At 36.8% G+C, this 26,397-nt stretch overlaps 2 protein-coding genes, 1 long non-coding RNA gene and 1 other non-coding gene across 7 annotated transcripts in view; 1 reads left to right on the forward strand and 3 right to left on the reverse strand.

Moving 5' to 3' along the window:
• zgc:174354 overlaps positions 1 to 5,975 on the reverse strand; it is a 90,216-nt gene extending 84,241 nt beyond the window's left edge. Inside the window, exons 1-7 of one of the 3 annotated variants that reach the window (XM_087272403.1) lie at positions 5,661 to 5,975; positions 5,362 to 5,461; positions 5,178 to 5,253; positions 4,855 to 4,943; positions 4,682 to 4,778; positions 4,439 to 4,578; positions 4,071 to 4,343 (exon numbers count right to left, since the gene is read on the reverse strand). In XM_087272403.1, coding sequence (XP_087128529.1) covers positions 4,169 to 4,343; positions 4,439 to 4,578; positions 4,682 to 4,778; positions 4,855 to 4,943; positions 5,178 to 5,253; positions 5,362 to 5,461; positions 5,661 to 5,820 — 837 coding nt within the window. In that variant the 5' untranslated portion in view covers positions 5,821 to 5,975 and the 3' untranslated portion in view covers positions 4,071 to 4,168. Of the gene's footprint in view, positions 1 to 4,070; positions 4,344 to 4,438; positions 4,579 to 4,681; positions 4,779 to 4,854; positions 4,944 to 5,177; positions 5,254 to 5,361; positions 5,462 to 5,660 lie in introns of those variants that run through there. The other 2 variants (XM_087272404.1, NM_001111152.3) reach the window with 2 other exon arrangements.
• Positions 5,976 to 17,188: 11,213 nt separating this feature from the next.
• LOC147834720 (uncharacterized) lies at positions 17,189 to 19,213 on the reverse strand. Of its 2 annotated transcripts, XR_015502410.1 has the most exons (7): positions 19,113 to 19,213; positions 18,816 to 18,945; positions 18,363 to 18,421; positions 18,210 to 18,269; positions 17,898 to 17,986; positions 17,757 to 17,820; positions 17,189 to 17,307 (listed from the first exon to the last, which is right to left on the reverse strand). It is a non-coding gene; the product is annotated as an uncharacterized LOC147834720 (long non-coding RNA). The 2 variants fall into 2 exon arrangements; XR_015502411.1 differs by lacking the exons at positions 17,189 to 17,307; positions 17,757 to 17,820 and having other exon boundaries at positions 18,816 to 18,932.
• A 1,059-nt stretch (positions 19,214 to 20,272) lies between these two features.
• On the forward strand, positions 20,273 to 20,570 carry LOC147834721 (signal recognition particle RNA). Its single transcript, XR_015503159.1, has one exon.
• Positions 20,571 to 24,879: 4,309 nt separating this feature from the next.
• Positions 24,880 to 25,508, reverse strand: si:dkey-27d5.5. The gene is made up of 2 exons (XM_087272942.1): positions 25,185 to 25,508; positions 24,880 to 24,983 (listed from the first exon to the last, which is right to left on the reverse strand). The coding sequence occupies exons 1-2, from the start codon at positions 25,342 to 25,344 to the stop codon at positions 24,880 to 24,882; spliced, it is 264 nt and encodes an 87-aa protein (XP_087129068.1). The 5' UTR covers positions 25,345 to 25,508.
• Between the last annotated feature and the right edge of the window lie 889 nt (positions 25,509 to 26,397).

Below are 26,397 nucleotides of genomic sequence, written 5' to 3' on the forward strand. Positions count from 1 at the left end.
CCATAAATATAAAAAATGAAGGATGAATAAAGATGTCATCTATAGATAATGTAGTTCAGTTGGGTCATCTTCTGTGGTAACTGATGTCATATGATCTATCCTGATTATTTCATCATCTAAACATGTAATATTGTACAAAAGTTTCCATACATCCAGAGTAATGCAACAGTTAATTATTATTTTGAGTGCTTGTATCAGTTGATAATAACATCATGTGAAGTAAATGAATACATGGTTATTTCAATTGTAATGTTTGAGTTGCATTTTGAAATGGGATCAATTTGAAGTTTAATTGTGTTATATTGAAAAGGTGATCTGAGTTCAATGAACAAAGTATTTTTGACTTGTGTGTGTTGTATCCAAGCATTTGAAAAAAGATTTAAGGGTTTTGCAAAAAAATGTGCAATTTTAGCAATGGTTGTGAATTTTGTATTTAGAGTTTTGAAAATTGACACCTGGGCCCGGTTTTTCTAAAGTAATCCACTAGGATTTTGGATAAGGGATTGGATCAAATCTTGAAAATGGGTTTATCAAAAGAAAAAAACGGATTACCTAATCGGATTAGATCACGTAATCTAATCTTGGTTTTGATCCGGATCAAACCTTTAGTTTGGGTTTTTCAGACCTTTTTTGTAGGATCTGGATCACTTTGATCCAAAAAACCTGGATTAAACTGATCCCATCAGAAGGGTGGATTTAGCGTGGATTTCATGCCTAAAATGTAATGAAAACTTAAAAAATGTATTAAATAATACTATTTTTGGATCATGCAGTATCTTACGATATATACTATTTATTCATAAGGTTTTAATTTTATTTGTTCATCCGTCAGGCTATAGTGATTATTGGCTTTAATGTATTTAGCCTTTCAGTATAGGCCTCCAGCAACGTAGAAAGAGTTTGGCCTCATAAAATAATCCCCCAAACAGCTGTGAAAATTGACCAAAAACAATCAATTTTATTTTGTCTCTAATTGATATATATATTCATCACAATGAAAAATATTTTTCTTTTTAGAATATTTATTAGTGATGCATGCAATGATTACAGAATAAACAAAAAATGCAAAGAATGGCAATGACTGATTTTTTAAATCTCTTTCAACAATTGCAAAAAGAGACTGAAAGGGCAGAAGCACAGCTTCGTCTGGCGGGGGAACAACTGACTCTGACCAAACTGCAGCAAACCAAGGCCAAGGACATGAGATCTGCCTCCTAAAAGCTACGCTCAGACAAGCTGGTCTCTCCACATCAGATGAGGAAGTCTGAGATTATTGTGGAGTTTTTGATATTAAGTCTTTTTTTATTTACATCTATATTTGAAACTTATTATAAATATCCTCAATGTACAGTGTTGTAGGTCTCAGATGAGTGGAATGCTGGAAGAGGATGCGGTGTTGTTTTTCTTGTTTTTATTATTTATTATTATTATTAATTTAATATTTATTAAGTTTTCATTTAAAAAAAATAAAGTTATGTTGACCCCACGCTGGCTATTCTACTTGTCGCTCTTTACATATCTATAGTTCTACATTGTGATTTCTTATCCTGTTTGAGCACTGGTAATCCAGATTTAGTGATCCTGAAAAGTTCCTATCCGGATCAGTTTGATCCAATTCGATGTTGCTCTGAAAAACTGGCTCAAAATGTAAGCTGGATTACGTGATCACGGATCGCAAAAACAGAATTACTAAATCTGGATAAATTTGATCCGGATTAAACCTTTTGAAAAACCGGGCCCAGGGCCTGGTTTTTTAAAAGTAATCCACTAGGATTTTGGATAAGGGATTGGATCAAATCTTGAAAATGTTTTTTTTAAAAGAAAAAACGAATTACATAATCGGATTAGATCACGTAATCCAATCTTGGTTTTGATCCAGATCAAACCTTTAGTTTGGGTTTTTCAGATCTTTTTTGTAGGATCTGGATCATTTTGATCCAAAAAATCTGGATAGTGATTTCCTATCCTGTTTGAGCACTGGTTATCCAGATTTAGTGATCCTGAAAAGTTCCTATCCGGATCAGATTGATCCAATTCGATGTTGCTTTGAAAAACTGGCTCAAAAAGTAAGCTGGATTACCTGGTCACGGATCGCAAAAACAGAATTACTAAATCTGGATCAATTTGATCCGGATTAAACCTTTTGAAAAACCGGGCCCAGCAGCTGACCGTTACAGATACAGCATGCAGCACCGAGGACCGTCTATCTCTACAGCTTCAGACAGGGTTTTATGACAACCTTTGTAAATGTTTGCAATTAGGAATCCTTCTGCAGAAGACATGTCAGTGTTTGACGTAAACTGTTATTTTATAAAACATTTAATGTTGAGTGTTTATATGCATATTTTTATATATAATAAATGAATACACATTTAAATACATATGTTTGTGTGTTTTTGTTTCTCTGCTGAAGCACCGCAGTAAAAATTATCTTAGGGTCTCCTTTTGACCAGCAGCAACTCTGGTTAGTGGGTTCCCACTTAGGAAGAGGTCAAATTTCATTTTTACTGTTGATCATCAGTTGGCACCATTAAATCCTTTACATTGCCCCGTGCAAAAGCGTGTCTGACTTTTATATGGAGTTCTGTGGAGTAAAACTGCAATTTATAGAGTGCATGCATAAGTACACTTACTATGTTTACTATGTTCTAACAGCTGAGGTGCCTATTTTTTATTTTCTCCTACACATCAATATATGTGTGTAAAAGTCTCTCTTACAACCTCACACACTCACTAAACACCAAATAAAAGCAAGAAATCAAGCTTTTTTGAACTGTAACTGATGATCACCAGTAAAAATCACAAATCTTACCTCTTCCCAACAGGAAAAACCACCAACAATCAAGAATGCATGATTATACGCTGTCATGACGTTGCATTTAAAAATAATGGAAATCATTTGGGCAAAAACAGCCATGAACACAATGAAAGGGTGGTAAATTTGCTCAGAGTGTATTGTTGAGTTTTTAAAAAATTCTAAAAGTATTTTCCCAAAATATGTGTCAACAAGACTTTGTCACCAAAAATCATCCCATTTGCTGAACCACAGAGAAAGTTGTTGGTAAATTAAGCCTCAAAATCAGCCCAGAGTGGACCAAAACTTCACCAACAGCACAGAAGGGTTAAACACCCCCAAATCCTTGATGGCATGGTTCTAAGAGGCAGTGCTCACTTCTGGACAGAGGGGCAAGTGTAGAAAGTAGCAAGTGGAGATGTTTTGAACCTTCAGCTGACAGCCAGTGTAAGTGGAGAGGTAAGAGAGGTGTGACGTGGGCTCTCTTGGGATCATTGAAGACCAGATGAGCTGCAACATTTTGTTTGGCCAGGATTGATTAGATGAGCATGTCATCGGTGTAAACCAGAGATGCCCAAACTAGGGCCGTGGGCCAAAGTGAATCCACGGTAACCTTTGATTTGGCCCTCCATCCCATCTGAGAAGAGAGGGAGAATGATGGGGAGTTTTGAGGGAAAGTCTTTAACAGAGATTGTCATTTCTAATCCAACATAACTTTGTTTTTTAACTGTTGAGATACAAAAATAAACAAACTGAAATTAAACGTTTCAATGAAATGTGGTGAATGAATCAAATAAAATAATAGTCACTTGAAGGAGAGCAAACATTACAGAAGACATCAGCAAGCGAAGGCAAAGTGTATTTTTAGTGTTATAAATGGGATTGTTCATGTTTTATTGTAAGACTTTCATTCATTATAAAATGTATAATTATTAATACAATTAAAGAATTTGAAATGTTGTAAATTACAGTATTCAGTGAATCATGTAAATTATATAATGAATAATAATAATAAATTAGGAAATTACATTGACAATTTTACAGTTTGGTAGATTTACCTCCAGCCCACCACCCTCAGACGAGTTTAGTTTTTGGCCTTTCATAAGAAAAAGTTTCCCTGAAGCACCTCTGAAATAAACTTTAACTAAAAGTTTTAGATTGTGAGCAGGACAGCACACTGGTTCTCCCGCAGCATGTTTGTTCATCATTTCTATCTTAATGTGTTGATCATTTTCTGTTGTGTTTCTGTATTGTGTGAAGGTCAACCAGTCCACAGTTTATGCTGCTATAATCTTTATTCAGTTTTATTCATAAACTATGTACAATATATACACTGTGCTCACGTCGGCTCCAGGTCTCTTGGGTGAAGGTCTCTCAGTGACGTGGTCTCTTCTGGTCGCCGTGCGTCTCTGGTGGAGATGGGGAACGGGAACGTTTCCCTCTGGCATCTTGGACTGAAGATGCTGCACCAGCTGAGGAAGAGAAGGAAAGCGGCTTGGTCTGGCAGGAGAAGGACGGCCTCTTTTTCTTCTCAGCAGCATAGGCCTCACTGAACAGATCGAGCGCAAACACACACAAGCAGACATAATGTGAGATTTTCACAAACAATAGAACATGCTGCAATGCCAAGTACAGTTTACTCACGCGTCTATGATGGGAATGACGTATTTGCCGCTGCCGTCCATCATGACTCCCTTTCGGTTTGGGTCGTCCACCTCCAACAGGAAGCTGCGGGGAATCCCTGTGCTCCTCCGGATGCGCTTATGCGGAGCAGAGCTGCTGCCCTGTGAATTCATGAGTGACAGTCAAACGACAGAGCAAACAATCTGACTGATGGAGACAAGAGCTCAAGGTCACAGCAACCATAAGCTTAGAAAACCCAGTTACCCCTTTAGAGGGGCAGTGCCTAATGTGGTGTCCTGGGATCCCACAGTGAAAGCAGACATAGTTGGGTGGAAGAAGCCCAAGCAGTGTCATGGCCTCACTGATGAACATCAGAACCATGAGAATCAGCTTTAACATTTCTCACAAACCAAACCTGTCAGTGTCTGAACGCTCACCTGCTGGAGTAGTAGCACAGACTGGACTGGTACATCACCGCTTTCAGCTTGTCCTCCTCTGATGCCTTTGCCTCAGCCAGATTCTCAGTCTGTTTCACAGGCATTTGCACATTAGAATTTTATTTTACTGGTCTGCCTAAGTAGCTGTGTGTGTGTGTGTGTGTGTGTGTGTGTGTGTGTGTGTGTGTGTGTGTGTGTGTGTTTGTGTGTTTTAAACTGTGTATTGATATTCTGCACTACATGTCATTATGACGCCTCAAATGCAAACACTGCAGTTCAATACAGAGCAGCACAGTGGGGTGAATTAATCATTTGTTCAATACCTTCAACAGCTGCTCCAGTGAGAGGAGTGAAGAATCACCTGTTTGAGAAGATTTAGCTGATGGTCCAGCTTGATGTCTGCAAAACAAAACAAAGGAGCTTGTGTGACTAAAACACCACAGACAGACTCAAACTCTTGATATAACATCTATCAGAGGACGATTGCGCTTATTTCACATGACTTACCCAACAAATCTTCTGTTGGAGGACTTCAGCCCAGCCGCAGGGACCCGTCTGATGATGACCGATGTGTTTTTGGGGATGAGAGCATCATCATCTGTGTATTCTGACAGCAAAATAAAGTTTATATATTAATAATCATTTACCATAGTATACTTTGAGTGCCATTAGCATTTTAAAACACTCAAAACATCACTATATGTCACCATCAGAGTCATGATAACACATGTCAGCTTCTACAAGTCTGTCTGATAACACATCTAATGTTAGTGTAGTATAGTTTAAGTGGCTTTTCCTCATCTCACCTTCATCAGTTTGGCCTTTGCTGATCTTCAGCTGGCAGAACTTCAGCCTCTCGCGCCTCATGATCTGCCGCTTCAGCTCTCCCACAGTGATGTTGAGGCCCTCAAACTGGAGCGAGTCGTAGGTGAGTCGACTCTGAAACCTGTAATGAACACAAGACATACTGAATACAAACCACAGTGTGATAACAAGGGTCAAACCTGAATGATGGGAGAAGCAGACGATCAATCGATGTATCCAACAATCAATAATCTGGGAATCAGTAGCCACGAAGGACGCCGAGATCAGATGCCAATGAGCGAAGTTCAAAACAACACAAAAAGAACCGTTGCCATGGATGTTGACGATCACGTGACGAGGCGCTAAAAACTTCCGCGTTATTTTCTCATTAATAATAGTGAAATCATTACTATGATAATAATAAAATAAACAGCAGAACAGTTGGCCATCTCTGAATAATACACAGTGGCGTTTCCTTACACGAATGGTTCAGGACTCTGTATAGAGTCGGGCGAGTCACTGAATCAGTGATTCGTGGCTGAATGAATCACTTAAAGCTTCACTCGATTAAAGAGGTCTCTTGCTGCCACCTATTGGCGATTTGTTTTTCCGTTTTAAAGTAATTTAACACTTTTTAAAAACACCTTTAAATGTATTTTCTACAAATGTTCATCTCTGTATGTTAAAATGATTTAAAACTCTCTAAGCTCATCATTTATTTGTTTGCCCTTGATCTTCATTATGTGTTACAGTTTTTTTCCAATTGTTTTGCCACAAATTTCAGAACCCTGATGTCAATTAAAAAAACTCTAGACACAAAATCCTAAACAGTCACTACTTTTAACACTCTCCAGTGTTCTGCATACAGCATTCATTCCCTTAAAGAAGTCTTGCATTTGCAGGATCATTGATTCACATAATCCTTTTATAATACAAATACTACAGGAACACTACTTTAGATCACCAGCAGCACACAAGATGTACATCGCTTCAATAAACAATCATTAACAATCATTAAATATTGTTGTTTAAAATATATGATACAGGTTTCATTATGGTCTATAAGTGTAAAGGGAAACAGTGCAGACAGTGGATATACCGAACTAGTTTTATAAATTCCATCATAATGTAGGTTTACTGTATTTTTTTTCTCACTTCACGTCCCCATATAGAAAGCTGATAAATGGCATGATATATGGTCCCATCTGCAAATTACATTATTATAAAATGTCATAATAGTCAATAATTTGTCAAAATAGTGAAAAAATCATTGTTTATATTTTTTTCAACCATATCATATATATATATATTTGTAGGGGTAAAATATATAACATAATGGATCGTATATATACGTAACATATATGTTTTAACAAATGGCAATATTTTGACATGTATAACATATTTTATATATGTAAAATTCATATGAACTATTATATCACATATGTAATTTGCATATATTTCTATATATCAGATTTCTATTTTGGGAATTTGTGTTACCATCAGTCTGGTCTTGTGGATTTGGTCACGGGTTCTCCTCTACATTTCAGTGTTGTTTTTATTACTCAGAAATCTTGGAAAGAACCTTCTGTCAATGTAAATCCAGGCCTGACATTGGTCTGCTGTGACTGGGCTTTCTTACAGTGATGTCAAATATATAAACATTGTCTGTAAAAGTGGTACACAGAACAAAGAAACCATAAATATGGACTAAGGATGAATAAAGATGACATCTATAGATAATGTAGTTCAGTTGGGTCATCTTCTGTGGTAACTGATGTCATTTGATCTATCCTGATTATTTCATCATCTAAACATGTAATATTGTACATCAGTTTCCCCACATCAACAATAATGCAGCAGTTATTCATCATTTTGAGTGCTTGTATCAGTTGATAATAACATCATGTGAAGTAAATGAATACATGGTTATTTCAAATGTAATGTTTGAGTTGCATTTTGAAATGGGATCAATTTGAAGTTTAATTGTGTTATATTGAAAAGGTGATCTGAGTTCAATGAATAAAGTATGTTTGACTTGTGTGTGTTGTATCCAAGCATTTGAAAAAAGAGTTAAAAGTTTTGCAAAAATGTACAATTTTGGCAAAGGTTGTGAATTTTGTGTCTAGACTTTTGAAAACCAAAGTTCTGAAATTTGTGGCAAAACAATTGTAAAAACCTGTAATAAAAAAGAGAAAGGATAAATCTTATAGATGATGAGCACAAATCTGAAAGCATCTGTGGATCTGTCACAATCCACTCGTTTATTATCATTACTGTGGGTTTCTTCATCACAAAAATAAGCCCATGTAAGAATTGAAATATTACAAATATTTTTGATGTCTTTGACAATTCAAAACATGAGCTGAAAACAGAGACTGTTGACCACAACCCAGCAGGTGGGAATGCGGGAAAAAACAATTCCTGCTGCATTTGCATCTGAGTCTGCTGAAACTCGGCTTCAACCACCCCAACTCACACATATGGTCATTTCAATGTTTGAATGTTTCAGATTAACCTAAGTGACTTTATCTATCATGTTTGATATCATTTGAAATGTCTCAGTGCGATTGGTACAATGGTCTCATTCTCTCAGAAATAGACATAATCAAAACAATAAATATATAACTTCAGGCATCTTTTGAACCACTGTGAAGGGTGTGACTTTTCCACAGGCAGCACTAAATGCAAATGTCTTTTGTTATGCTCACACCCCTGTCCTTGAGGGAATTCTTGGATTACTTAAGGTAAGGTTTGAGAAAGGCTCAGCGCGATTCTGCTTACCCCGATCAGCCCGTAACATGGAGCTTATGCTCCATGTTATGTATATTTTAAAGTCAGGAATGCATCTTTTAATCTTGGATTTATCTTTGGTAACTTGATGTATTTATTGATCTTTTATGAATTGACTGATTGAATTGGCATAATACACATTTACCTGACTAATAAATTGTTATGTTTTGAATTATTCAAACAGTCCTCGTGTTATTATCACTGATAAATGTTGTTGTCCATAGCACTACAAGCCACTGTACAGGTTAGTAACGGACTAAAACATGTTAGACGGAGCAGTGTGGCACGCTATACAATGTTGCTAGAGATCCGACTAACATATTGGCATTAATTCAAGTATACTTATGCGGACCACATAAAAAATCTCCTAAATATAGTAAGTATAGGGTTCTGCCACTTTAGGAGAGTGGTTAATCGCCTCTGTTTAATGACCAAGACTGACAAGCTTGTATTAAGAGATTGTATACCCGGCCGGTGCAAGACTCGAGATGCTATAGGAATCTGAGTAAATGAGAATAAGGTATAATAACAAATCAAAAGAATATTCAATCATAATCTAAAATAATGTGAAAGGAAACAAAATAATCTTATCAATGTTTTATAATTGGAGTCAGATAAAACGAGGATAAATATATTAATATTCTAAACCACCTCATACTAAAATTGGAGTCAGATATGAGTTAAGTTTAATATAAATCAATATTGTGCACTGGAAAGACCGAACATGCAGTGAACCTTCATCCACCATTGGATACCGTCATTGGACCAACTGGGTGGACCCTACACCCATATACAAATAAATAAAACACCACAAGCAGATTTAAAACATCAGAATCTGCAGAACAAGGATCAGCACTGACCTTTCCAAGAAGAAGAGCGACTGCAGCAGGCTTGAACTGAAAGACTGATTCATATTATTGAGTGTTTCTAATTCAAAAACTCTTTTGTTTAGGGTTAGTGATTCAGATCTCATTTAATGTTTACAGAATAATGAAAAATGATTTACAGACCTAATTTGCATCAATGAATTAAAACAAAACAAGAAGACTGCAATGAATAATCCCTGATATAAGGATCATTTCTAATCATTTATCAGATTTACCATTGTTTTAATTATTACGAAAAATCTGTGAAATGCAAATTTTACTCATGCAAAAAAAATATTACAGACAATGGATTATCAAGTTATGAATTCCAATAGTGAAGGTGGCGAGGCAGTAGCGCAGTTTCTGTGTGGAGTTTGCATTTTCCCCCTGCCTTTACGTGGGTTTCCTCCGGGTGCTCCGGTTTCCCCCACAGTCCAAAGACATGCGGTACAGGTGAATTGGGTGGACTAAATTGTCTGTAGTGTATGAGTGTGTGTGTGTGTGTGTGTGTGTGTGGATGTTTCCCAAAGATGTGTTGCGGCTGGAAGGGCATCCGCTGCGTAAAAACTTGCTGGATAATAGTGAACTATAATGCTATTGTAAGTGAATGATTAGCACAGTTTATTAAAGCATTAGTTTTTTTTTGTTTTGTTTTTTTAACAAGAACCAGCATGTACAGTTTTCTTATACAATACAATACAATCACTTTACATTTCCTAACAAGAATGAAATAAGTGAAAAAACAAAGAAGAGAAAAAAAAACAAAAAATAAATAAAATAACAGAGGAGAGGGTACATAATTATCAAATTACATACAAATATGTTTCGCACATTTTATAATTTTAGTTATTTACAAGAGTTAGTAATGCACTTTTTTTTTTTACAGGAAATGCATATATACAAACATTTTATGTAAAAATGTTAAAGGAGGAGCATATATTAATTGTTTTAATTGCTTTTCTATTTTGAGACTTGGAAATCACTTTTATATACATTTGAATCTCTTTTTCTAACACCATGAAGAGAGGTTTGCTTTTGGAAAACTTGGATTTATGTATGTGAAATTTACATAATAATAAAATAAAATTTATAATAAAACCAGCATCTTTTAAAGAGCGATCCTTAACATAAAAACCCAAAATCACATGTTTATAAGATAAGGAAAAGGTTTTTAAGATATTATGAGCAATAAAAGCTTCAACATTGATCCAAAATAGTCGAGTATATTGGCAAGACCAAAATAAATGTGAAATAGTTTCATTAAAGCTTTCGCAAAAACAGCATTCTAACTCAATATCAATTTAAAATTTTTGTAGAAATAATTTTGTGGGATAAACTCTATGAAGTAATTTAAATGATATTTCTTTAGCTTTATTTGTGATAAAAAAATGTTGAGGTAATGACCAAACTTGAGTCCAGTTTGAATTATTAAAGATATTGTTCCAGTAAAAAATAACATACGGTATAGACATATTTTCTTTTAAGATTAAAGATCTAATTTTGTGATTATTAGGCTTAAATCCAGAGAAACAGATAAACCCAACCGAGGTTTGTTCAGGTTTAGGAGGACAAACAGTAAGTGCTGATGTACATACACTGCCTTTATACAGCATATGTATGCCAGTGGGTATTGCCCCGGTTAGAATAGTAAATTCCTGTAATGTAACAGGAATTTTGTATCTTGCCATAAATTCTGTAAATGTAAACAAATTTCCGGCATTATCAAATAATTGGTTAACTAATAATAGTCCATTGTTAAACCAATTGTTAAAGAATAGTGACATTTCTATACATGATATTGGCATTATTCCAAATATGAAAACTATGTGGGGAGAAGTTGTGTTTATAAATAAGCCTCCATGTTGTAAGCACTTGTTGATGAAATTTAGAGAGTTTGATTGGGAGTTTTTCAATTTTGTAATTACACATTAAAAGAAATTCTAAACCACCCATATGAGAGAAAATGAAACGGGGGATAATCCAATTAATTTTAAAATTACCACTAAGTGAGTTAAAATCAATAAAATTTAAGCCGCCTTTGTCATAAGAATTCAGCATTACTGATTTTTTAATATTATGAATTTTGTTTTTCCAAAGAAATTTTGTCAACATTCCGTCAATTAGTTTGTTTGTGTGCTTATCAACTGAAATAGGCTGAGCTGTATATGACAATCTAGAAATACCTTCAGAACTCTGCCTTTGATTGATAGATCTCTTTGTAGCCAATGGTTCATCATCTTTTTCGTTTTTTCAATAATTGGTAGAAAATTGGAAATACATCTACTTTTATCATCCTTAATTATTTTAATTCCCAAATATGTCACACTCTCTCTCACAGGGATGTTACAAATTAGAGATTCTGAACAATCTCTCACTGGTAATAATTCACATTTATTTATGTTAAGGCAGAGACCTGAGGCTTTAAAAGGGTTCAAGAATTTCTATTGCTGTAGCAATCTGTGAGGCATCCTTCAGAAACAAAACAGTATCATCCGCTAACTGGCTTATTACCACTTCAGTGTTTTCAATAGATATTCCTTTTAAGGAGCTTTCTCTAATATGTATATTTAGAAGTTCAGTGGCTATCAAAAACAGGTACGGGGAGATTGGGCATCCCTGCCTAACTCCTCGTCTCAAAGAAAATCTAGGAGAGGTGCCGCTGCTGAGTCTAATAGAACTATTGCAATTAGTGTAAAGCATTTTAATAGATCTACAGAAGAAATTTCCAAATCCTACCCTACTAAGAGTTTGTAACAAAAATTCATGTTCTAAAGAATCAAAAGCTTTATAGTAGTCAAGAAAAAGTATAAAGTTGTCATTAGAGAAGTAATGTGAATTTTCTAGAATATCTAATACTAAACGTATGTTATTAAAAATGTGTCTTTTTTGCAAAAATCCAGATTGACATTCATCAATTAAATTGTTCAAAGTACATTTTACTCTTTTGGATAAAACTAATGCAATAATTTTATAATCATTGTTCAGCAAGGTAATTGGTCGCCAATTATCAATTAATAAGTGATCTTTATTTGGTTTTGGTATTAAAGTTATTAGTCCTTGACATAAGGTTGGAGGAAGGAAGAATCTATCTATGCTCTCATTAAAGACCTCAGGCAAAAAAGGAGTTAAAAGTTTCTCAAATGTTCTATAAAACTCAGCAGAGTCCGTCCGTTCCAGGAGACTTGTTGCTTTTCAGTGATTTAATGGCATCCGTAACTTCTTGTAAACTAAGAGGGGCTTCACATATATTGAACTCATCATCACTAATCTGTTTTATGTTATGTAGCGATTTAAAGAATTCTGTAGTAGATTGTTGACAAAATTTAGAAGAATACAAGTTACTGTAAAATTCAGAACAATAGTTTGCAACAATTTTTGCATTCTCCACAATATTACCATTAATCCTCAATTTCTCAATATAATTATATTTAGCTTGTTGCCTCTCAAGTCTAAAGAAATACGCAGAGCTCATTTCACCCTCTTCAAGCCATTTCCTTCGAGATCTTATAAAAGCTCCTTCTGCCTTTTGTTTGTAAAATTCTGATAATTTAATCTCTTGTTCAGTAAGTTCTGCTTTTCCAGATTCTGATAAGTCTTCTATTGTTTTGGATGATAAAGTGGATATTTTTAAAATAATACTATCTTCTTCAGCTCTTCTCTTTTTTGCCAATTCACTACAGTATTTCCTAAAAAAATTTCCCGCTTCAAATTTGAGAAGTTCCCAATTATTACAATATTTTTTTTCAACTTTCGCTTTATTCCAGTAAGTCAAAATAATTTTTTCTATTCCAGTAATAACTTCCTTATGTTTAAGAACTGAATAATTTAATTTCCAGTAACCAGATTTTTGAGTTAAATTACTAAAGTTTCTAAAGGGAATCATAATCGAAATAGCTGCATGATCTGAGAACGGAGATGGTATTATATCAGTAACAATGTTATCCAAGTCATTGGAAGTAAGCCAATAATCAATCCTAGATTGAGAAGATAAAGATTTGTTACTCCAAGTAAAACATTCTTGTGTTGGATGAGATTTTCTCCATGGATCAAACAAGGAAAATTGTTCTATAAAAGCCATAATATAATCTGAATTAGGAGTTCCAGTTTGATGAGGCCATCTATCTAAACTATTATCTAGGACAACATTGAAATCACCACCAAAGATTAGAGCAGAATTAGGAAAAATGGTTAACATTTGAATCACCTGCTTGCCTAATCTATTGAAGAGAGCTTTATTTTCTTTTTGTAAGTTAAAACCATATACATTAACTATAATATAAGTTTCATTTAAAATCTCAGCGGCAAGTACAATGTAGTGCCCAGAAGCATCACAGTTAGATCTTAAGATTTTTCCTTTAAATCTGTCCTTTAAAATACAAACCCCAGCAGATTTAGTAGTGCCATGGGAAAACCACAGATCTAGTCCCCACTGTGACCTCCAAAATTGTGCGTCTTCAGTAACAGAGTGGCATTCTTGTAGAAAACAAAAATCTGCATTAAAGCGCTTCAAGTATAAGAAAAAAGCTTTCCTCTTAGTGATATTGCGTAACCCTCTACAGTTAAGAGAAACAATAGATAAAGACATAGAACAAGAGTGAATATGAAATAAATAAAAAAATAAAACAGATCCAGAAGATTCCTATATAAATATATAGCAAATCTTAAGCAAACTGTCAGGGTTCTGCCACTTTGGTCTCGTAAATTCTTGTTTTGGTGGCAGAGCTTTGACACTACTCATGTCTGGTCCTGTTTCTGTCTCTGTGTGCGCGCGCGCCGTCGTGGGTGTACGCAGAGTGTGTGCGCTGGCGCTTGATGTGGCCGCGCACGCTCTGCGTCCCTCAGACGCGCGCGCTCTTGTACTAGTGTTTGTGTTTGTTCTGTCAGCATCGCGCTGCTTTATTCTCGGCGCCTCCGTCTAGTTGGTTTCAGTTTTGGTTGGCGCTGAGATGAAGCATGCGCGTTGCTTATGTGTGAGCGCACGGTAAGGTGTTTATCTATCGTGTGCTTGTGTCTTGTGTCTTTTGTCAAAGCACGTGGCTCGATGTTTACATTGTGGTCACGTGCTTTTGTCGTGTGCTTCAGTGTTGTGCTCGTCTTGTCATGAACATGCGGTTGATGAGTTCTCTCACTGGCCGCATGTTCTTGTCCTGTGTCATCGGAGCGCATGGCTTGTGTTGTCTCTCTGTGTCATGCGCTCTCCCGTCTATTGTCTAGTCCCACCCTCCTTGTTAACCCATTATTAGTTAATTATGTTCACCTGTTTTTTTGTTAATTTCCTACAGTTTATAAACCCCTTATGTCTGCTGTCCTGTGCGAGTTCGTCATCATATGTTGTCGATGTTTACCTGTCCTGCTGTGTCCAGTCCTGCCTTGTCCTGCCTGCCCAGTCAAGTTTGTTTGTTTGATTTATTGTTTGTTGTAGTAGTGTTTTTCCCCCTCTGGGTTGTTTATTTTTGCCTTTTATTTTATTTTATTAATAATAAATCCTACTTCACTCTGCGCTTGGGTCCTCGCTCCTTTTTCCCTTTACCGGAACGTGACACAAATGCAGCAATAATATCCCAGGATGAGAACAGCAATCCCTTTTTAACACCTATATTGGTTATACTGAAAATTTGTAAAAGAGAAAAAATTAACAGGAGTCTTAGTCTCTACCACTTCTTTAGCCAACATAAGCAAAAATAATGTATTTTCTTTTTTTATCTAAAGAGAGAAAAAAAAAATGTTTTGTTTCTTTTATAAAAGTATTACATTAATCAATATGACTGGAGTCTGAATCCCTTTCATGTTATCGTTTCAAGTAATGAAAAGAAAATGTCTCCCTTTAAAGTTAAAAGAAAAATAAGCAAATATCGCATCTTCTCTGAAAGTTCAAATCAACAAAACTGAATTTGAGTACCTGTTTCTTTTCAGTCTATAGACCAAAAATATGGAAGAAAAGTATCTTAAATTTAAATCCAGAGAGAGACGGGAAAGGCGTTACTGTTCCTTGTGTAAATGAAAAAATATTTAAACAGGTCTTATGTTCCAGTTTTTACAAAGATTAAAATGAGAGTACTTTTGTACTGAAAGGGGGTATTAGCATGCTTCTTTTTTCAGTTGCGGTTGCCACTTTTTCCATTGTAATTTAGGATGAGGGCGAGATCTCAACGCCATCCACAAAGGCACGGCCACCGACAAAGAGAGCCTTTTTGTCTTCCTTACGAGCTTTTTCGACAGCGGGCCATAATTTCAGTCTTCGTTCTCTGTCAGCAGGAGACAGGTCCTCGGAGATCCTTAGCTTATTATCCTTTAGAAAGTCTGCATCTTTGGCGGCGCGCCAGACAGCATCCCTAAAAAAGCGTGAAGTAAATTGAAATATAATACCTCGAGGAGTGCTGCTTCCAGGTTTGTTACGGCCAAGACGGTGTGCGACGTCTACGACATCAGACAGCTTCTCTTTAAATTGCGGCAGGAGACGCTGACATACTTTAATGACCTCGAGACGAACATCTTCTCCGCTTCTTTCTTGAATCCCTTGAATCCTCAGATTCCACCTTCGGGAATAGCCTTCTAGCAACGTTAGACGTCTTTCTTGCTCTTCGATACACCTTTCAGCTTTTTTTAAGCCAACTTTCATGGCATTTACGTCCTTACTGATGAACTCGATTGTTTCCTTTAATTCCGCGATCTGCTTTGTATTGACGCCGACTTCGGATTTTATTTCATTTACTATCTGAGAATTTTTTTCCACCAGCTTCTCAAGTGTGTCTGACTTATTTTGCACGAGACGTGAAAGGTCCGAAATCTGGGAAAGGATGATCGTTGTATCTTTTCCCACACATCTGCGTTGTTTAGGGGCTGGTGATTCACAAGGAGTTTCTGGAAGAGATGGAAGTTCGACCTCCGCTGCCAGCATAAGTTCCTCAGAGTTAATATTCTGCTAAAGGTAGTCATGTAAATTGTCTGTAATCAATGCGTTAGAAGGGATTTTATCCAACTTTTCGGCCCTCGGCGAACTGCTATTTTGATTAGCCAAGTTAGCATGTTCTGTCTTTTCGGTCTTTCCAGCCTTTTTTCCTGCACTTTTTCTTTTCTCTGACCCTCCCATTGTCGTCTGTAACGGATCGCTATAATATCAGTTCAAGTTAACTTTTAATATACACTTTGCGAAACGTTAAACAGTTCAGTTTAAGTAGTTAGGATTGCGGAGCTCAACGAAACGCGTGCGATCAAGGAGCCATCTTGAAAGCGTCCGGTCTATTAAAGCATTAGTTCACTTCTATAAAAGTGAGTTTACCTCCACTAGAGGTCGCTGTGATGATCAGATTCTCCACAGCTCTGATTCTCTCAGCTCTCGCCGGGTTCAGTGGCGCGTGCCTGTAATCCAACCCAGCAAACATTTGGACGTCCGATTACCGCTGAAAAGACGTCGCTCCGTCACGTGTCGTCCTGGTTGAAAAGTAGTGCCAAAATGAAAATCCAACCGACGTCTTTTACGTCTTCTGGCCGTGAATCGCACGTCTTTTCTACACGGTCCCTGCACGTCGAAATATGTCATGTTCTGGACGTTTTCTGGTTGCTTTTAAAACGTGTTATTTCTTTATAATAAGTGTTTTAATAGCCTAATTATACATATAAAATAATCAAACTTATTATTTAAAGCTGTGAAATGCAATCAGGTCCAATTTCAGTCCAGTTATACCTAAACGTCTTTATAGCATTGTAATCACGTGTAAACCATAAGTAATACATTATTTAAGGATGCAATAGTGTTACGATTAAGCAAATTATTTATTGTGCATATAGTAACAGATGTACATCACTGTTAAACAGACACATCTAATAAGAATAAATAAAACAACAACACAGAAATATGGACAACACAAGTGAAATGTTATTTTAGAGTCTTTATTTCTACTATTCTCCAGCTCTTCCTGGAAGGTGCTTGCTGTGTTCCTCCATTGCTGCATCTTTTTCTGTGTCTGTAGCATCTGGACTCACTTCACAGCATCTGAGGAAGGAGAATATGATTTTGTATCATCTTAAAACTAAAAACTTACAACATATCAAGAATTACTGTCATGTTTCATGAATGAACAGCAATGTGCAGAGCAGTATCTAATGTCAATACATACATATTCCCTACTACTCATCATTTTACAACTGCCCATATCCACACATCCACAGTTTTGTGACAAGCAAAGACTGTCATTCATGGCTTACACTAAAATTATCATTTAATATTTTCAGTCTGCTTGACAGCCTGAGTCTGTACAAACATTTTAAAACATCTGAACATTAAAACAGGCATGTCTATAAGGAGACGTACAATGATGAATGACAGATGAAATCTACAGTTTTAATTATATAAAATGCTGGGTTAATTGTTGGGGTAGTAAAATATATTTTCCTGAAATATTGTGCAGAAATAAACACAAACAATGCAAGATAAATATGTACCCGTTTATCACTCTTTTAATCAGGCTCGGACAGAACATCCACCAACTCCGGACAGTTGCTGAACCTAAATGTGACACCAAAATCACAGTCAGAGCGATCCAGACAGACAGAGACACACATTCTGTCACATTTAAAACTTACACAGATCCAGTTCTTCTTTTTAACTTTGATAAACACTTCACAGGATCTCGCTCTCAGAATCCAGTCTCTTAACAGAACATGTAGACCTGCTGCAGTCCACAATGACAATTACTGTAACAGAGCAGCAGCTAACATCAGGCTCATGATGACGTTAACTTTTCTAGTTGCAATTATTTACTAAAGCGTTTATCAGAATATGCAATAAGATCACAATACTCACCATAGGTATAAAACTAGCTCTAGGTTTGCAAATGTGAACTCATACACATTATACACCTAAATAAACTTTTAAGCATTCAACAAGTTTCTCACCTACTCTGGAGTGTCCTCAGGGAGTGTGATGACAGAGGATCATTTGCACTGGAGACAATTCTACAGACAAACAAAACAACAGTGAGAAAGGTAATAATTCAATTATTTAATGAACAGAAAATAAATAAATGCAAAGCCTTATATGATTCTTACAGTCGGCCTGGAGAAAGAGTCTTGAATTCTCTCTGACAGATGACTGATTGTTATTGACCCTGCAAGACAAATTTGAACCTTAATGCAGTTTAATTAATTTACAGTACAAAAACTATTTTACAGGAGCAGTTAAAAGAAAAGTGGTTAGACTTTACCTGTTAAACCTCCACATGAGCTATAACACCTACATGCATATATTTACCATTTTATGTTAGTGTAAAATATTAAGTAAATAACTTTTTCATATACATGCTCATAAGTTTTGCTCTTATTGTTAATGACAGCCTATTAATGTAGGCTAAAATAAATTAATACTGGTATTGTAGTAAATGCTGGAGACATATCTACAATAGCATGATACTGTATAGCTTTTTGTTAGGTTTTCTAACAAATTCGTGCATTATTATCATTATTAAGATGTTTTATTTCTACACTATTCCACTCCAAACTCACCTAAAATAGTCATTTTCAGCTCTGACTGAACACACAGCAGGTGGATGATGGGCAGAGATGCTGGAAAACATGTTGACCAGCTGTCTTTGAGGACCAGTGTAGGAAGACCCTGATAAACTGCACCAGATTGCTGTGATAACATGACATATTGCTCAAACTCGACTTACTTTTAGCATAACGGCTAATTTTAGCCTACTCAAAGCAACGCCACATCGCTACTGACAATGTGCATCATTTATTTCAGTTTCTTCGAGTAAAACTCAATAATGTTATTAAATGAATACAAACTGTACTTACACGGTGGGAGATTTGTGATAATTGTCCAACTTTTCGCCGCGTCCTCATGTTCTCGTGGTGCTGAACAAAACCGGAAGAAAATGAGATTTGAAAACAGCGCCCTAGTATCTCGCGGCCGCGAGATTATGTTAGTCATATCGCGAGATTTGTTAGCGTTAGGTGCAAAAAATAAATAAAATTGCATTATGGTTTTAGAAACAGTGACGTTACTATCCTTTCACCGCACAGGACACTTTATGAATGTAATTGGTCAGTTGACAAGATGTAAATAAAAGTGATTTCTGTATTTCATAAAGATAAATCTGTTTTTAATGAGTTTAGATGCCTGAAATCTGTCCACGAACCCACTTGAGACACACATATATTAAGTGTATACCCAGATGTAAGTGCAATACTTTTTAATATTTCATAATTTCAGCAAGGGTTTATGATGGACTATAAATGCACGTGTAAAGGACGTCATTTTTGGACTTAATCAGGACATGGTATATATTAAACTACATGTACATTAAATCGTAAATACACGCAACCCCAAATATAAATAGACATGTTTAAATGTATACAAGCATATATTAATGCATTTTAGCACATGTTGTGCATTTGTGCCGTGCGTTCGCGACGAATTTTGGCTGTGGAAAGCACGTCGCTTTCAGACCATCAGTACACAGTTGATGCCGTCGCGGAGCGACATCTTTTGGCCGGGGAGAGCACATCGTCGTCCGACCAATGTTTGCTGGGAAGCTACTGGGAGGCTGAGGCTGCGGATCGCTTGAGCTCAGGGCTTCTGAAGGTGGCGAGGCAGTGGCGCAGTTTCTGTGTGGAGTTTGCATTTTCCCCCTGCCTTCACGTGGGTTTCCTCCGGGTGCTCCGGTTTCCCCCACAGTCCAAAGACATGCGGTACAGGTGAATTGGGTAGACTAAATTGTCCGTAGTGTATGAGTGTGTGTGTGTGTGTGGATGTTTCCCAAAGATGTGTTGCGGCTGGAAGGGCATCCGCTGCGTAAAAACTTGCTGGATAATAGTGAACTATAATGCTATTGTAAGTGAATGATTAGCACAGTTTATTAAAGCATTAGTTCACTTCTATAAAAGTGAGTTTTCCTCCACTAGAGGTCGCTGTGATGATCAGATTCTCCACAGCTCTGATTCTCTCAGCTCTCGCCGGGTTCAGTGGCGCGCGCCTGTAATCCAAGCTACTGGGAGGCTGAGGCTGCGGATCGCTTGAGCTCAGGGTTTCTGGACTGCAGTGGACTATGTCGATCGGGTATCCGCACTAAGTTCGGTATCGATATGGTGCTCCTGGGTGAGCTTGGGACCGCCAGGTCGTTTAAGGAGGAGTGAACCGGCCCAGGTTGGAAACGGAGCAGGTCAAAGCTCCCGTGCCGATCAGTAGTGGGATCGTGCCTGTGAATAGACACTTCAGTTCAACCTGAGCGACACAGAGAGACGCAGACTTTTACCTAAATTTTTTTTTTAAACTTTGATTTGTCTTTCTAACTGTAAAACTGAAGAAATAAAGATTTAGAGATGTATGATGACTATATGCATTATTAATAGTAAGTAATAATTAAAAGTTTACTAGCAGACTTCAGAAAGTTTATTTGTAAACAAAAATACAAAAATCATCTCAATTTCATGTCTATATTTTAAAAATATGCCTTAGACAGAAATATATTGAATTTAATTGAAAATATATCAAATTAAAAAATAAATATAGAGAATAATTTTACTTTAAACATAAATGGCACATTATAATTTTTGGCCCCATCAGAAACAAAAGTAACACACGGGTAGGTCACAACCAGATTTACTGGCTTCATCATGTTTGTTTTAATTATATCTGACTATGACATTGTTAATTTTTTTTTAATACCACCTGATATTGACGGTTAAAAAGCTTCCAGTACAAAATGGCATTTTTATTGATAAATTAGTTATAGAGTATTATGCCAAATGCAGTTTTAATCTAGAAAGTTTTGTTTAATAAAATAGAGGAGGGGGATATATTTAAGAAATTAATAACACTTAAAAATAGTAAAGCAACAGGGTTAGATAATATTCCAGTGCAGTTCCCTCAAAGACTCCCTAAATGCGTCACTCCGATGGTTACACATATTATCAATTTTTCTATTTGTCAAGGTAAAGTTGAAAAAAGCAAGAGTTATTCCTCTTTTTAAGAAAGGTAGTAGGTTTGAGGTTAATAATTCTAGGCTGGTATCAATTTTGAGTGCTTTGTCAAAAGGGAGGGAAAAAGTTATTTATTAGCAGATTGAAAAATATTGTTTAAAATGTGACGTATTGCAGAGTTTCAATCGGGTTTTAGAAAAATCATTCCACTGATTCAACAGTTTCTTTTATTTAACAAATTATATAAAGAGCGATATGGATAAAGGAAGTTAAGTGGGATGGTTTTCTTAGACCTGCAAAAAGCTTTCAATACAGTCGATCACAGGATATTGATTTTAAAAGTAAAGGCAATGGGTTTTGGTGTTTTGGCCTGTAAATGCATGAAGTCTTACCTTGAAAACAGATGTCAAATAGTAGATTTAAATGGTGTGTTTTCAGATTATTCGACCGTTTCTTATGGGGTTTCACAAGGCAGTGTTTTAGGTCCTTTGCTTTTTTAATATACATCAATGATTTGAAAATGGCCCGTTCAAAAAAGCTTTTGTTATTTGTGGATGATGCAGCAATAATTGTGTCTCATGAGAGGAAGGAATTTATTGAAAATGAAAAAAGTAAACAAACTGAGGAAGTCTCTTAATGGTTTAACCTTAATAAATTGTCCTTACACTTGTGTAAACCAGAATTTATTTTATATGGTTCAGCTGCGAAACTGAGAAAATGTGTCAGATCAGAGGTAAAAGTAGAGCATCAAATTAATGAACCCAAACATGAAGGGAAATATTTAGGTTCCATTTCAGACAGTAATTTGACAGGTGAGAAGATGGCTGTTATAGTCCATTCAAAAGTTCTAAAATTAAGTTTTTAGCAAGACAGACAGAGCTCTTAGATTTTCAAACTTTACAAATATTGGCTAGTGCATTAGTGCAGTCATACTTTGACTATGCTGCAGTCTTTTGGTACAGCAGTAGTTCCACAAAAATGAAAAATAAATTGCAGACGGCCCAAAATAAGTTGCAGAATTGTTATCAAAGTACTTCTACTGACACATTTAAATAATGAATATTATAGTCAAACTAATTTATTAAAAGTTGGAAAAAGGGTCACTTTTCTGAAATTGGTGATGGTGTTTAAGATTTTAAAATATTTAATTATTAAGTTTTAGTTAGTGAGGTACACTGTCATTCTACAAGAGCGAGTAGCAGGGGTATTTGTCCTTGTAGATTTAATAGTGAAACAGGTAGAAAGTCTTTTCTGTGTACTGTTGCTTGGAATATACTGCCGAGGAGTTTTAAAGAGATTCAATTTGAGAGTTTTTAGAGAGGAAATTAAAAAATGGCTGTTTTTCGGTTGAAGTTGAGGATTTTTGTTGTGCTGAGTTTCTGAGCTGATGATGTTTGCACTTTATGATTTGCTCGTTCATTTTTTAAGAATATCGATGACCACGATGGAAATCAGCCTGTGGCTTTATTGTGTATTTTATCCTCGACAGTTTTTAAGATATGAATGTCAAACTGGACTTGTTTGTGTATTTTTGTTAAAATTGTCAAATAAAATCAATCAATCAATTTATTCATTCATTTTCATTTAGCTTAGTCCCTTTATTAATCTGGGGTCGCCACAGCGGAATGAACTGCCAACTTATCCAGCATATTTTTTACACAGCGGATACCCTTCCAGCTGCAACCCAGTACTGGGAAATATCCATACACCCTCATTTACACACACACACACACACACACACACACACACACACACACACACACACACACTATGGCTAATTTAGTTTATTCATTCACCTACAGCATAGCACATGGGCTTGGAGCACCCAGAGGATGAACACGGAGAGAACAAACAAACTCCACACAGAAATGCCATCTGACCCAGTCGGGACTCCCACCAGCAGCCTTCCTACAGTGAGGCCATGTGTATATATATATATATAAAGATACATTATTTTTTCCCTTAATAGCTACATTTTAAAGAAATCTATTTGCTTAAGTCAGCTGAACAGTAAACAACAACAGCAATAGAAACCACCAAAGGACACCATATGAACACAGCCAAAATGACTTATTAGAGCATGCACATCTTTGTCATTCCAATGGATTTTTAAAAATATGTACATGCCGCCTTTTCTCTTTCCCCTTAATGAGGAAAACTATTGAATTCTATAAAAGCTGTTCAGCGTTTTATTTTTTTCAGATTAACATTCAATAAACTTAAACTAAAAGTTTTAGATTGTGAGCAGGACAGCACACTGGTTCTCCCGCAGCATGTTTGTTCATCATTTCTATCTTAATGTGTTGATCATTTTCTTTTGTGTTTCTGTATTGTGTGAAGGTCAACCAGTCCACAGTTTATGCTGCTATAATCTTTATTCAGTTTTATTCATAAACTATGTACAATATATACACTGTGCTCACGTCGACTCCAGGTCTCTTGGGTGAAGGTCTCTCAGTGACGTGGTCTCTTCTGGTCGCCGTGCGTCTCTGGTGGAGATGGGGAGCGGGAACGTTTCCCTCTGGCGTCCTGGACTGAAGATGCTGCACCAGCTGAGGAAGAGGAGGATAGTGGCTTGGTCTGGCAGGAGAAGGACGGCCTCTTTTTCTTCTCAGCAGCATAGGCCTCACTGAACAGATCGAGCGCAAACACACACAAGCAGACATAATGTGAGATTTTCACAAACAATAGAACATGCTGCAATGCCAAGTACAGTTTACTCACGCGTCTATGATGGGAATGACGTATTTGCGGCTGCCGTCCATCATGACTCCCTTTCGGTTTGGGTCGTCCACCTCCAACAGGAAGCTGCGGGGAATCCCTGTGCTCCTCCGGATGCGCTTAAGCGGAGCAGAGCTGCTGCCCTGTGAATTCATGAGTGACAGTCAAACTACAGAGCAAACAATCTGACTGATGGAGACAAGAGCTCAAGTTCACAGCAACCATAAGCTTAGAAAACCCAGTTACCCCTTTAGAGGGGCAGTGCCTAATGTGGTGTCCTGGGATCCCACAGTGAAAGCAGACATAGTTGGGTGGAAGAAGCCCAAGCAGTGTCATGGCCTCACTGATGAACATCAGAACCATGAGAATCAGCTCTAACATTTCTCACAAACCAAACCTGTCAGTGTCTGAACGCTCACCTGCTGGAGTAGTAGCACAGACTGGACTGGTACATCACCGCTTTTAGCTTGTCCTCCTCTGATGCCTTTGCCTCAGCCAGATTCTCAGTCTGTTTCACAGGCATTTGCACATTAGAATTTTATTTCACTGATTTGCTCTAAATAAACACCCTCAAATCTCCCTAAGAAGCTGTGTGTGTTTGTGTGTTTGTGTGTATTGTTGTTTGCTAAACACTGTGTATTGATATTCTGCACAACATGTCATTATGACGCCTCAAATGCAAACACTGCAGTTCAATACAGAGCAGCACAGTGGGGTGAATTAATCATTTGTTCAATACCTTCAACAGCTGCTCCAGTGAGAGGAGTGAAGAATCACCTGTTTGAGAAGATTTAGCTGATGGTCCAGCTTGATGTCTGCAAAACAAAACAAAGGAGCTTGTGTGACCAAAACACCACAGACAGACTCAAACTCTTGATATAACATCTATCAGAGGATGATTGCACTCATTTCACATAACTTACCCAACAAATCTTCTGTTGGAGGACTTAAGTCCAGCCGCAGGGACCCGTCTGATGATGACCGATGTGTTTTTAGGGATGAGAGCATCATCATCTGTGTATTCTGACAGCAAAATAAAGTTTGAATATAGTAATAATTATTTACCATGGTATACTTTGAGTGCCATTAGCATTTTAAAACACTCAGAACATCACTATATGTCACCATCAGAGTCATGATAACACATGTCAGCTTCTACAAGTCTGTCTGATAACACATCTAATGTTAGTGTATTATAGTTTAAGTGGCTTTTCCTCATCTCACCTTCATCAGTTTGGGCTTTGCTGATCTTCAGCTGGCAGAACTTCAGCCTCTCGCGCCTCATGATCTGCCGCTTCAGCTCTCCCGCAGTGATGTTGAGGCCCTCAAACTGGAGCGAGTCGTAGGTGAGTCGACTCTGAAACCTGTAATGAACACAAGACATACTGAACACAAAACACAGTGTGATAACAAGGGTCAAACCTGAATGAAGGGAGAAGAAGACGATCAATCGATGTATCCAACAATCAATAATCTGGGAATCAGTTGCCACGAAGGACGCCGAGATCAGATGCCAATGAGCGAAGTTCAAAACAACACAAAAAGAACCGTTGCCATGGATATTGACGATCACGTGACGAGGCGCTAAAAACTTCCGCGTTATTTTCTCATTAATAATAGTGAAATCATTACTATGATAATAATAAAATAAACAGCAGAACAGTTGGCCATCTCTGAATAATAAACAGTGGCGTTTCCTTACATGAATGATTCAGGACTCTGTATAGAGTCGGGCGAGTCACTGAATCAGTAGCTGCGTCCCAAATCGCATACTTATGCACTATTTTACGCCATTTTGTAGTATAAATAGTGTAAGTAGTGTGTTCACATTGAAAACTCTCAAAATAATAAGTGCACTTTAATTACCCGGATGATGCACTCATTCAGCCGGTATAATGAAGTGTGTAATGATGGACACTTCACGCACTCAACGACCGCAGGTTTGCTTACGTAGCGGAAGGGGCGGAGCTATCTGACGCACATGTTGAATAACTTTATTTATTTTGGATGGTGAGAGCAAAATTCTCCTACAAGAGTGATTATAGCGCCTCCCGATGGTGAATGCGGTTATACTCACGGCAGGTATTATTTGATAATTCAGTCGTTTATTTCACTGATTTGGCAACAGTCAAACGTCATCAGGGAAACGGTTTGAATTTCCGCTTAGTAAAAAAACATTAGTGTGCCATTTGGGACAACACTACATACATATACTATCCTGTTGAGTGTGTAAGTGCATAAGTACATAGTGCATGAGTGCATAGTGTATAGTGTGCCATTTGGGACGCAGCTAATGATTCGTGGCTGAATGAATCACTTAAAGCTTCACTCGATTAAAGAGGTCTCTTGCTGCCACCTATTGGCGATTTGTTTTTCCGTTTTAAAGTAATTTAACACTTTTTAAAAACACCTTTAAATGTATTTTCTACAAATGTTC

This window comes from Danio rerio, chromosome 11, assembly GCF_052040795.2.
Source record: "Danio rerio strain M-AB ecotype USA chromosome 11, GRCz13ab, whole genome shotgun sequence".
NCBI classification, from domain to species: Eukaryota; Metazoa; Chordata; class Actinopteri; order Cypriniformes; family Danionidae; genus Danio; species Danio rerio.